This window comes from Gigantopelta aegis, chromosome 2 (assembly GCF_016097555.1).
Source record: "Gigantopelta aegis isolate Gae_Host chromosome 2, Gae_host_genome, whole genome shotgun sequence".
Classification (NCBI taxonomy): domain Eukaryota; kingdom Metazoa; phylum Mollusca; class Gastropoda; order Neomphalida; family Peltospiridae; genus Gigantopelta; species Gigantopelta aegis.
In genome coordinates, this window is record NC_054700.1 from 50,864,170 (window position 1) to 50,877,386 (window position 13,217).

Genomic DNA, 13,217 nt, shown 5'->3' on the forward strand with positions numbered 1-13,217 from the left:
AAATGTATCTAGGGCAAGAAATAGGTTTTTTTCTTGCCCTAGGGAAAGATAATTTTTCTTTCTTCACTTCTGTCTGCACATATGGGTCATATAGGTTCATATTTCACCATCAACAGGTTGGCGAGTTGTTAACTCTTGTTTTTGTCATGAACAAAATCAAGGTGAGCTGAAACTCTATCTTGAAATGGTGCCAGATGTGCAATCATGTGAACTGTAATTAAAATTTTATTTTAAATTTTGCAAGGTGATCAATTTGCATCTCTCCTAAAACTTTCCAGGCGAGTTGGGAAGGGAGGCAAGAGTGTCACTCATCTTTCCTGCCAAAAAACTAAACTGGCTTAGTCCTGCTTCTGTTCATGTGCAATGGTGTTCATTCGTTCAATGCTACTGCGTTTATAATGTGTTGATCAAATAACAGTTTTGCATGAAGTTGGTGATCAAAGTATGAACTGACCGTAACGAGACTTACCCGCAGACTGCAATTGTAACAATGATACAGTTTAATATCCACTGGGTTGCTATGACAATGTCAGTTTAATATCCACTGGGTTGCTATGACATTGTCAGAGTTTAATATCTGCTGGGTTGCTACGACAATGTCACACTTTAATATCTTCTGGGTAGCTATGACAATGTCACAGTTTAATATCTGCTGGGTTGCTATGACAATGTCACAGTATAATATTTGCTGGGTTGCTATGACAATATTAGTTTAATATTTGCTGGGTTGCTATGACAATGTCACAGTATAATATTTGCTGGGTTGCTATGACAATGTCACAGTATAATATTCGCTGGGTTGCTATGACAATGTCAGTTGAATATTTGCTGGGTTGCTATGACAATCAGAGACTTACCCGCAGACTGCAGTTATAACAATGTCGCAACCGCTTCTGCAGTTTAATGTCCGCTGGATTGCTATGACAATCACAGCGACATCTCTTTGTTCGGTAGGTTTCCAGTTCATCGGGAATCTCTATCTCCTCAGCACTATCAATCTCAGCATCCACCTCAAGGTCACTGTCATTCAGAGTTACCTCCTCATAATCTCCCATAATGCTACAGAACAGAGAGAATCAAACATATTCTTTATTAAATGTCATTTAGTTATCTCCTCATAATCTCCCATAATGCTGCAGAACACACAGAAAATTAAATCAACAAATATCATTTATTAACTGTCATTCAGAGTTACCTGTCCCTACTCACAATCTCCCATAATGCTGCAGTTCTAACAATCTTGAAAATTAAATTAAATGTATGATTTATTTGTTAACATTCAAAGTTACCTCCTCATAATTTGCCATGTACATTTAGGGCATATTTCAAAATACTAGTTTTGGTGTTAATGGCATTCGAAACATTGCTCTCGTCTTCCTTTTAAGTCATTCACATTAGGAAGTAAAGTAATATAGTTTTGTATAAGGCAGGAGGAGTTGCATTAATACCATGCATAACAAATTCCTTAATAAACCCATTTTGACTTAGTGAAATTCAAACAGTTCTATCAAAAGTATATGAGGGAACTTTAATTAACCAATGTTTTTCATAACCAAGAAACATGTTTGAAATCTAGATTAATTGACTGACTTCTCTTTGTAACCCCTTGTCTTCTATAGACAATTTAGTTTTGGTGTGTTGGATGGAAATTATATTTTGGTGTCTGATGGAAAAAATGTCATAAATTTCATCAGTATAATTTTAATGAGCACCTTATACCACACCAAGATATATATTTTAAAGTGATTTCTTCATCATTATACTTCATTAAGAAATGACAGTCACGACTCTTATTAAAGGGGCATTCCTGACTTTACAGACATTTAAACATGCCCCCGACTAACAAGGCTTTTAATGAATAAAACTAGATATTAATTACATTTTCTTGCTTAGAATATTAAGGTGTGTACACCATGTGTTTTTGGTATGTCTAATATTTATAGTAGCTTAACCAGGATGTTTTCAAACAGGTACGAAATTATTGAAAGAAAAATCCAATTTGAGCTGTTATATTGAATTTTCTAGTCTGGGTGTTGACCACTTTTGAAATATGCCACATATCACTCGAAACTAAATTGTAAACTGACTGGAGTGTGTTCTATGTTGTGATTGGTTAATTACATTCTTTTTCCGGGATCAAATGAAAATAACACCCACAAAGCTAATGACATCATTAGAAAGTGACGTCATTAGCAATTCGAACAGGCGAAGTTGCCGATTCAAGGGTCTACAGTTAGATTGTAGCCAGGTATTTTTTTCAAGAAGTATCAAATATACAGTTAGTTCTGTAGAAAAACGATTCAGTTTACAATGGACATATTTTATGTCTGCAAATGTTTCATTCTTGATCTCAGGCTAACGCCTTCGGTCAACAATGACATTTGTGGGATCAAATAGACAATAACACCCGCAAATCTAAACACTCTATATGGTTTTTCCTAAATGTCTTCCAATAATTTTTCCTTGTTTTTTCCCTTGACATTGCTTTCCTCCATGTGACAAGTTCACTAACGTTTCTGGAGGCTTGTCTTCCGGGAAGAACATGGAGAACTCGTCCAGCAGATACGGCAGTCCCTTGAGTAGCGGCTGCACACTCTCCTTCAGGTCTTTAGTCAGCTTGCCCGGCTGCTGGAACCACGTGTGGAACGCCTTCAGAACTCGCTGGAACTGACTCTGCTGCTTCTCAAAATATATCTACAAACAAAATATATATTCCAGACAATTACACAATATCCTGACAAAAATAATGTTCTACATACTTGTAGTTACAGAATATTCTACAAAATTCGACAAAAATAATGTTTTACATACTTACAGAATATTCTACAAAAATCTCAAAATATATATCTACAAAAAATAACATTCCAGACAATTACAGCATACATGTATATCTACAAACATTATCGACAAATATTCTGCAAACCAAAAAGAAGAATCGGAAAATTTCTATTTATTCCATTTTTTGTATGCAAATCAAGTACCATCAACCTAGCACGGTGTCATTCACGTTACATGACATCATTCTTTGTATAGCCACATTTTGCCACATTCAAAGAGCATTTCTAAACTCTAATTAGGGGATAACATCACTGTGTTTCGTTGTTAACTGTAAGGATTTATCAAAAAATGTTTTGTTTTAACTAAGGATTTATCACAAAATTTTGTGTGGCTTAAATGTTTTCAGTTTATCGAGATATGAACACAAAACAGTTAGCACCTCTCGACTAATTACATATACATGTAGATTGCCGTAAAGTGTACAGACACAAAAATTTAATTATAAATAAATACACAATTTCTGTATCAGTACCGTGACACTAAACATCATTTGTAAATACTGTACTGAAATAAATGATTCCAAGAGTATGTTATTGAAAATCTAGTCAGAAATACTCAAGTCGAGTTAGGCTTATGTCTAATGCTTACATATATACATGTCACATGACCTACAATGTATACATGTATCTTTGGTCAGCAACCAAAAATAAATTTATCTAGTCATCCTATCTTGCCAGTGTATTATATTACTCGTATGATATAGTGATAGCAGGATAAATATATTTGACATAGTTAAGTGTCCATATGATATACCTAATACATACCTATAGGTTGGTGTCCTGATAAAGATAACAAAACTTGTATACAGGTCAAGTAGTTACACACATACACAGAAATGTTAGTTACTTTAGTCCCTACTTAATTAAATATAAACAGTCATTTGGTATGCTACATGTATATTATTGTTATAAAAATGAAAAACAAAAGGTGCGGTTTATACACACAGCGGTTACTGTAAAATTCATATATGAACCGCACCTTGCAATTCAGACAAAAAGCAGCGGCTTATAGGCCGAAAAATACAGTATACACGTTGGTGATAAAGAGAACAAAATGTATATACCAGTAACTACACACATACCTCTAACGTACATGTATATACCAGTAACTACACACATATCTCTAACATATATACCAGTAACTAAACAGATACCTCTAACGTATATACTAGTAACTACACACATACCTCTAACGTATATACCAGTAACTACACACATACCTCTAACGTATATACCAGTAACTACACACATACCTCTAACGTATATACCAGTAACTACACACATACCTCTAACGTATATACCAGTAACTACACACATACCTCTAACGTATATACCAGTAACTACACACATACCTCTAACGTATATACCAGTAACTACACACATACCTATAACGTATATACCAGTAACTACACACATACCTCTAACGTATATACCAGTAACTACACACATACCTCTAACGTATATACCAGTAACTACACACATACCTCTAACGTATATACCAGTAACTACACACATACCTCTAACATATATACCAGTAACTACACACATACCTCTAACTTATATACCAGTAACTACACACATACCTCTAATTTGCGCAGGAACGTCCGAGCCTTGATGAACTCTTGGTTTGCCATAAAACATCCACATGCAACTGCCTGGTGAGGGGAGAGAAATGCAGCAAAGTCCGATGATAGTTCCGGGTATTTGTGAAACAGAGACTGGACCTTATTAAACAGCTGTAAATACAATAAAATTACTGTCATTCTCAGGAGAGAGAGAGAGAGAGAGAGAGAGAGAGAGAGAGAGAGAGAGAGAGAGAGAGAGAGAGAGAGAGAGAGAGAGAGAGAGAGAGAAAGAGAGAGAGAGAGCGAGAGTGTGCGTGCGTGCGTGCATGTGTGTGTGTGTTTTGGGGTATTTGTGAAACAGAGACAGCTGGAAATACAATAAAATTACTGTCATTCTCAGAAATCGAGAGAGAACCAGGTGATTTTTAGCTGGTCAAGTCTTAAAACTTAATAAATGTTCCAAACATTAATAGCTGAATGTGAAGCCATATTTTAGTCAGTGGCCAATGTCTCACAACTTAATAAATGTTCCAAACATTATGTAATATTTGAATGTGTTATGGTAAAGTGCTCGCTTGATGCGAGGTCAGTCTGGAATCAATCCCCATTGGGCTATTTCTCATTCAAGCCAGTGCACCATGACTGGTATATCAAAGGCTGTGGTATGTGCTATCCTGTCTGTGGGATGATGCATATAAAAGATCCCTGCAGTTGGCACAAATACTAACTGAACAATGCTTTAATATGTAAAGCAAAAGCTGCTTATGAAAATGATCATGAGAAAGCATATTTTTTACAATGAGTGGCAATTGCCATTTGTGCCCAGTCAATTTCGATCCCTGCTGAATGAATCCATTAACTAGAGCAAAAACATTACTGAAACGTTTAGATTAAATTTATCAATATGTGATAACCTTGCATAATTCATCACCTTGACATCTCTTGATAACACAACTGTGGCAGTTTTCACAACTTTTACAACTTTCTATTTTAAATTTACAATGTCCTTGAAGTACTTCAGCATCCAAGGGCACCTTAAGATGTTGTAAACCACCATTTATGATAGTTCCAGCTTGTCGTGTTACAGTTAATCAGTCTATTATTTCTTGTTTGGGTGTCCACATAAAGGGCTTTTTTTTAATTTTTTAATTTTTCTTTGTTGTGAAATGAGCATTTAATATGTATTTCATATCTTACAGTTCCAATCCAAATATTTTCTTTGACAGCACATTATACATTTTATCATCCATTAAAGGGACATTCCTGAGTTTGCTGCATTAATATTTCTATGACTGTAACCGGGATTCTATAATACCCGTAACTGAATAAAACATGATTGTCCAAATATCTCTCCTAACTGTATATCTATTAGATCTCTCTGTAACGGGCGGTTATACCCTAATGTGGCTCGTCTAGGTATGATCAGAGATAAGATCTTATATATGTATATATTATTATAGCACGTTTAGTTCACTAAAAAACACAACAAAAACACAATACACTTGGAATCTGTATTAACCTACGCTGACAAATGTACTGCCGCAGTAGTTAATTAATAACAACAATAATAACAATCCAGAACTGATCACTTAATTAGTTAATCTCTAGGTGTCTAGTTTACACAATCTGCTAATCACTTCACCGTGACACAACACCCACACGTGTGATAATTGAGAAACGCTAACACACACACGTGCGATAATTGAGAAACGCTTCCAGGGGAACTTAATTAATAAAGGAATTACTACACTATTCCTAACTGGTTAATATTTAATTAACCCTAACTACTCGTTCAATAACGTGTGATAATTGAGAAACGCTAACACACACACGTGCGATAATGGAGAAATGCTTCCAGGGGAACTTAATTAATAAAGGAATTACAACACTATTCCTAACTGGTTAATTTTTAATTAACCCTAACTACTCATTCAATAACCTTGTAATACAGAATTAATACTGGTACCTAACACAATAAAGACAATAACCTACAGTTTACCTAGGTCCTCTAGGATGACTGGTTAAGCTTTTTATAATTATTTAGGACAGTGAGCCTACAGATTACTGCGTCAAATGACCGGCAGCACCGTCTAAATAATATTGGTATAATACAGTATTAAAATATTTAAAGTCACATCAATCACATCAAGGTTATACACAGAGCAGAAAAATATATTTACCACGCCCGGACTGAACTTATATACTTCGTTCAGTGGACGACGTCTGTTTCCCCTGCAGCCTTCCTAATGTTTCTCCTCGATATCTCTAAAATCCTAGCTATTTATTCAAAACTCTCAGAGACAGCGAATATCGCCTGGGGGTACAAGGCGGTACCTCACGTATCATGTGGATTTTCCACAGCCACCATATTTTTCTCTGATCGTCAGACTGGCTGTCGCCAACCGCGAGCAATCCCCTGGCCATAAACAGCACTACCGGAGATATTACGTAACTACTAGCCACATGGCCTCCACCGCTGGACTAAGTGCATATTGGAATGCACGATCGCGCGAAGGTATTACGTAACAAATTGCCCAACTGGCTAAGTGCATTTGGAACTGCACACGGCCTTCTAAAACAATTAATATCGCCACAGGCGAAAAGAAATTAAGAGCATGTACCGTCACACACCCCCACCTCAAAAAGGATATTTCCTCTACTCTAGGAATAGGGAAATATACTACATTAAAACAAAAAGGTGCGTTAACCGACGCATACGGGCATTTATAACACATGTAATAATAAGGTGACTACCAGTAATCACACTGAGTCTCTGAGTCCCTGGTATACAAATATAATATATATAAAAACAAAACAGAAATCAAGAATGTCAACACATTATCATAACGTTCAACTTCGGGACAGGGCATCAGCGATTACATTGGCGAAGGTTTCTACTTGCCCAGAGCTAACCATGCAAACAGACAGATAGATGGAGGGGGATGAAACCTATAGTCCCCGACAGTTGGACCGGTAGGGAACTAATAACTTGAAATGAATTAGCTGTTAATAACTGCACTAAAAAGACTTTGCTTTACTCTGAACAGAATTAAAAAAAAACAAAAAAAACTATTGCCTCCAAATTAGTGTGATCTAAAGCCAAAGCTGTGTGAATACACATGTAATTGTAGTTGCTGACATAATCTCATAAATTTTAAACGAAAAACTTGGTCAAGATGAAGTACATGTATAACTTAAACTGTCTGATCAATGCACCAGCTGTTATAAAGTATGTTTTATTACATACAAGTATTGGTACTTGTACGTCACATCATAAAAATGTAAAACAAAACTGAATAAATATAAATTCTAACTTTTTTGTCAAACACTTTAAAAAAAGAAAGAAAATTCAGACAGCCTTGTATAAAATAATATCAAAAATATATATATATGGATATGGGTATGAAAAAGAATTGTTTTAAAAATCAACGAGTCATGACTCTGTGCTGTAGATATCATAAAAACTACATGTAGTTGTTAAAATTTATTACGGTACTGACACAATTATTAGTCCACCAGCATCGCAATTGGTCTGGTCACCTACTTTTCACACAAGACGCAATATTTCAGAGAGTAATAAATTACACATCACAACAGGTTGTAGGTTGTACAAGAAACACAAAGAAACATGCTGTCTGTATGTCTAGATGCGTGCACTTGTGACCATGTTTCTAAGTGTATTCACAAAGATTCTACAGACTTCGCTTTTGATGGTGAATACACAGTACTACTTTTACATATGGGATGCAATCGACTAAATCTCGTACCAGTAGAATACACAAATAGAACAACAAAAATATGGATGAATGGAAATTGAAGTTTTTAAAGGTAAATCGTTATTCAGACCAAAGAATACATTATTCAGACTGAGAATACCCTGTACACGACAGTGAACATGTTAGACGACATCATCAACATTACTCAGTTCACGGACAACACCATGGAAACGACGACAACAACTGGACTGTGGAACAGTTCAACGACTGTTTTCAATAATTCTACGGAACCAAATTCGAACTCCACGCGACCACCACCTCCACTGCTGGACCTGAATGACCTTATGATGGGAATCCTGGAATACCGCATGTCACGGTATCTGGGTATATACGGCTACCCTGTGCTGATATTCCTCGGAACTGTGGGCAACATCCTCAGCCTGGTTGTGATGACCCGCAAGACGATGATCGGCTCGTCCACGTGTTTTTACATGGCCGTTCTCGCCATTGCCGACACGATACTGCTGTACTTCGGCTGTCTGCGCATCTGGTTCTCTTATCTGACCGGCTACGATGCCATCATTCTCAGCCCCGCCGCGTGCAAAATATTCAGCTTCCTCACCTACTTCAGTTATGATTTCGCAGCTTGGGTCTTGGTTGCCATGACAATCGAACGATTCATTGCGATTCACTTCCCGTTGAAAAAGGCTCGATACACGACCGTTTCCCGTGCTAAAAAGGTGGTTGCATTTCTAACCGTCTTGTTCGCAGGGATAAATGTGCATTTCTTTTTTACTGTCACGATCACGATAAAAGGATACTGCAATCCATTACCCGAATACAGGTATTTCAATGACAAGGTTTTCCCTTGGATTGACGCGACTCTTTATTCGTTTCTGCCGTTCGTTTTGCTGCTACTGTTTAACATTCTGATAATTTACGACAACAGAAAAGCTTCATTTCGACAGGTTGGTCTACAGGCGACAACAGGACAGAGATTGTCACTCGCACAGATCCGATTTCATCGCAGACTTACAGCCATGCTTCTTTCCATATCCCTGGCATTTTTAGTGACTACGGCTCCAAAAGCTGTCGTTATCATCATCAAACCATACACCTTTGTGTTCTTCGATGGACCTAATATCGACTTTCAGAAAATTGCAAATTACACACTGACAAAGGCGGTGATGAATTTCTTAACATTTGGGACACATGCGATCAACTTCCTGCTTTACTGCTTAAGTGGGCAGCGGTTCCGGCGGGAACTGAGACGATTATGTGTGATCTGTGTCTCGAAAAAGCCTGTGCAACCTGTAACCGATTACGACATGACGAGAAGGTTTTCGGGAACTGTGAACATAGCGGTGCAAATAAACATGGATACAGTGACCAACAACTACACTAATGAGAGATGTGTGACTAGAATGTGAGAACATTTAACAATGACAAATTCATTGGTTTAGGCCTCTGAAAATTGTGAGAACGATCACTTCATTCATGCATCACTCACGTAATTATCATTTTGTGCAACCTATCTTTAATTTGTGCATATAATTTATGACATTATTAACAAGCAGCGGCATAGGAAGGTGCCAAAAAGTGCGGGGGAGTGGGCACACTTTTATATTTACACATTTTTACACTGTTATAAAGCAAATATAAAGCAAAATATCTGTAAAGTGTGTGTGTGGGGGGGGGGGGGGGGGGGGGGCACATGCCCCCTTGCCTCCCTGCTTCCTACACCAGTGACAAGGACACAACACGTTACGCAATAAGGAAATAGGTTACCTGAATTTATTCTTGTGTTACACAAATGTTCAATTCTCAGAGGCGTGTGGTTAGTGAAGGAAGGAAGGGAATGTTTTATTGAATTCGCACTCAACACATTTTAACACATTATGGTTATAGCGGTTACAGTGTGGAGTTTGATTACTTTGCAGCAGATTACAACGATTGTCTCATCTGGATACTTTAACATTTTCAGTCGCGTGTCACTCATGCAATTTATCTCTTGTTTTTTGTAACCTATCTTTCGTTGTGCATCAAATATTAGGACATCGTGTACATAACAGGTTACAAGAAAAAGATATGGGTTACCTGAATTTATTTTTGAGTTACGCAAATGTTCAATTCTCAAAAGGCCTGTGGTCAGTATAGAGTTTAATTACCAGGCCTCGAAATACATGTAAATTAAGGACTGTTCCAGAACTGATCACAGGGTGGGGGTGGGGTTGGGGGGGGGGGGGGTGAGGGGGGTTTGCTGGTTGGCGGGAGGAACAATAGTGATTATTTTATGCCAAGTGCATTTGCCACAATATGTTGTCAAGGCATACATGTATATGGTCTGAAATAAATTTTTATTTTGTGGGTGATGGGAATACGAAACGTAACTGCCTCCCGTCCTTGAAGGTGATCAATTCTGAAATAACTACAGTGAAACCCCTCTAAACCGGACACCCTTGCGACCAAGACAAATGTCTGGTTTTAAGAGTGATACGGTTTAGAGAGGTTAAGTTCTGTCCTGGTTTTTAGAAAGGGACTCTGTAAAGTGTCCGGTTTTGAGGGAATTCTGGTTTACAGAGGGTCCGGTCTTGAGAGGTTTCACTGTATATTGAACAAAGGTATTTTTCCAAGCATGTTGCATTTTATAACTTTCTTTACACATACATCTGCATGTAAACAGAAACTTTCTGTGCATGACAAAAACAAAAATGTTGGTTTAAATACAGCTAAAAATCTAGGGACATATCAACAGGATTTGTTTGTCGTAAACTGAAGTAACATTGCTGGATTTTTATCTCTAGGTTATTGGTTTCTATTAAAATATTTCATTTGCACCACATATTTACCATGTTATTTTTTTTAGTAATAAATCTGATTATTAAAGTCGCAAACTCTACATCCCACCTATTTCCCCAAGATAGGACAGCAGATGCCACATCCACTTGCTGGACTGACAAATACAGGGATGTGAGAGGGGCTGGAACATAACAGCTTACTGCGACCGGGGTCCAGGGGCCGCTCAAGGTCCCCTGAAGAAAAATTGTTTGCAACCCCTGGAACTGTTAAAAATTGCATTCAATGCTAACAAATCTAAACTGGTTATAACTTAAAATATAAGGCACACATCATAAACTTGAAACCGTGAAAACATGCAAATGAACCTTGTGTGGTCAACAGTACTGAACATCATGTTTTGTTTAGACGAAACGGAAAAGCGCATTTCCGCATAGCTCGCACATCCCTGTAAATAACAGAATGGGTCAACCAAGGGGATTGATCCTACAACCCACTGCATCTTGGGCTAACGTTCTATAATGAGCTACATCCCACCTCTTAACAAAAAAGATAAAGTTTGTTTTGTTTAATGATCCTACTCAGGGGCGGCACGGTGTAAACAAGAGTACCGGTGAGGTACATGATACGCCCGTCAGGAGTTTGATGGAGAACCATATGATATTCAGAATATAGACAAGTTATTTGATTTATTTGTATCACAGAGACCTAGTAATTGTATGTGACACACTACCATCCCAAGCTGTTCCTACATGAGAGGTTTGATGGTCCTGTATGCATCTGTATGCAAGATATGATCCGGACAAGGATTTACTGTTACATGTATGTGCAGTAGTCCATGAAAAGTAGGTCACAGTGACCTAGTAATAATACGCTACACACCGCTATCCCAAGTTGTTCCTACATGTGAGGTTTGATGGTCCTGTATGCATCTGTATGCAAGATATGATCCGGGCAAGATATGATCCAGTCAAGATTTACTATTATGTGCAGTAGTCCGTCAAAAGTAGGTCACAGTGACCTAGTAATAATACGCGACACACCGCCATCGCAAGTTGTTCCTACATGTGAGGTTTGATGGTCCTGTATACATCTGTATGCAAGATATGGTCCAGACAAGGAAATGTTAACAGACCTACGGACAGCTCCATACCATAATACGACCCATCATAGACAGGTGTATAAAAATAGTTGTACAGTTCGAGGTTGCCAGACTCTTCTTTCAAATTCACTTGTGAAGGACATTTTCAGAAATACCTTTTTTTTTTTATATAACCCATAAAAAAAAAGTGGTATGGCCATCACTTTGATGGTCTGCGACGCCCCTGCTACTAGAGCGCATTGATCAGGTAATCATTAGCTACTGGATGTAAACATTTGGAAATTCAAACAAGTAGTCTTCAGAGAAAACCTACAGCATTATTCCATTAGTAGCTAGGGTTCATTTATATGCACTTTCCCACAGACAGGGCAACACTTATCACAGCCTTTAATATACCTTTTGTGGGGAAAGTGTTGGAATGGAAAAAAAACCGAGTCCTCCAAAATGGATTGATCCTATGACTCAAGCACCCAAGACGAACGCTCTACCAACTGACAAAAATGCACCCCCCCACCCCACCAACCTCCTAACAAGAAGAAACGAAATGGTTCTTAATATAATAGAGATGTAAAAGTTGAAGTTTGTTTTGTTTAACGAGGGGCGGGACTTAGCCCAGTGGTAAAGCGCTCGCATGATGCGCAGTCGGTCTGGGATCGATCCCTGTCAGTGGGCCCATTGGGCTATTTCTCGTTCCAGCCAGTGTACCACGACTGGTCTATCAAAGGTCGTGGTATGTACTACCCTGTCTATGGGACGGTGCATATAAAAGATCCCTTGCTGCTAATTGGAAAGAGTAGCCCATGAAGTGGCGACAGGGGGTTTCCTCTCTCAATATCTGTGTGGTTCTTAACCATGTCTGACGCTATATAACTGTAAATAAAATGTGTTGAGTGCATCGTTAAATAAAACATTTCTTTTTGTTTAACGACACCACTGGAGCACAGTTACTAATCATCGTCTATTGGATGTTACACATTTGGTAATTTTGACAGTCTCAGAGACGAAACCTGCAACATTTTTTCATTAGTAACAAGGGATATTTATATGCACCATTCCATAGACAGGATAGCACATACCATGCCCTTTGATATATCAGTCACGGTGCACTGGCTGGAACAAGAAATAACCCAAAAGGACCATAAATGTGGATTGATCCCAGATGGACCATGCATCAGGTGAGGGCTTTACCACTGGGCTACGT

At 38.0% G+C, this 13,217-nt stretch overlaps 1 protein-coding gene across 1 annotated transcript in view; it reads right to left on the bottom strand.

The window, feature by feature from the left end:
• The window catches only part of LOC121386785, a 68,395-nt gene that overhangs the window by 8,948 nt on the left and 46,230 nt on the right, over nucleotides 1–13,217 (bottom strand). The window contains exons 22-24 of the mRNA XM_041517803.1: nucleotides 4,421–4,573; nucleotides 2,513–2,694; nucleotides 858–1,059 (exon numbers count right to left, since the gene is read on the bottom strand). Of these exons, the coding sequence (XP_041373737.1) occupies nucleotides 858–1,059; nucleotides 2,513–2,694; nucleotides 4,421–4,573 (537 nt within the window). The remainder of the gene's footprint in view (nucleotides 1–857; nucleotides 1,060–2,512; nucleotides 2,695–4,420; nucleotides 4,574–13,217) is intronic.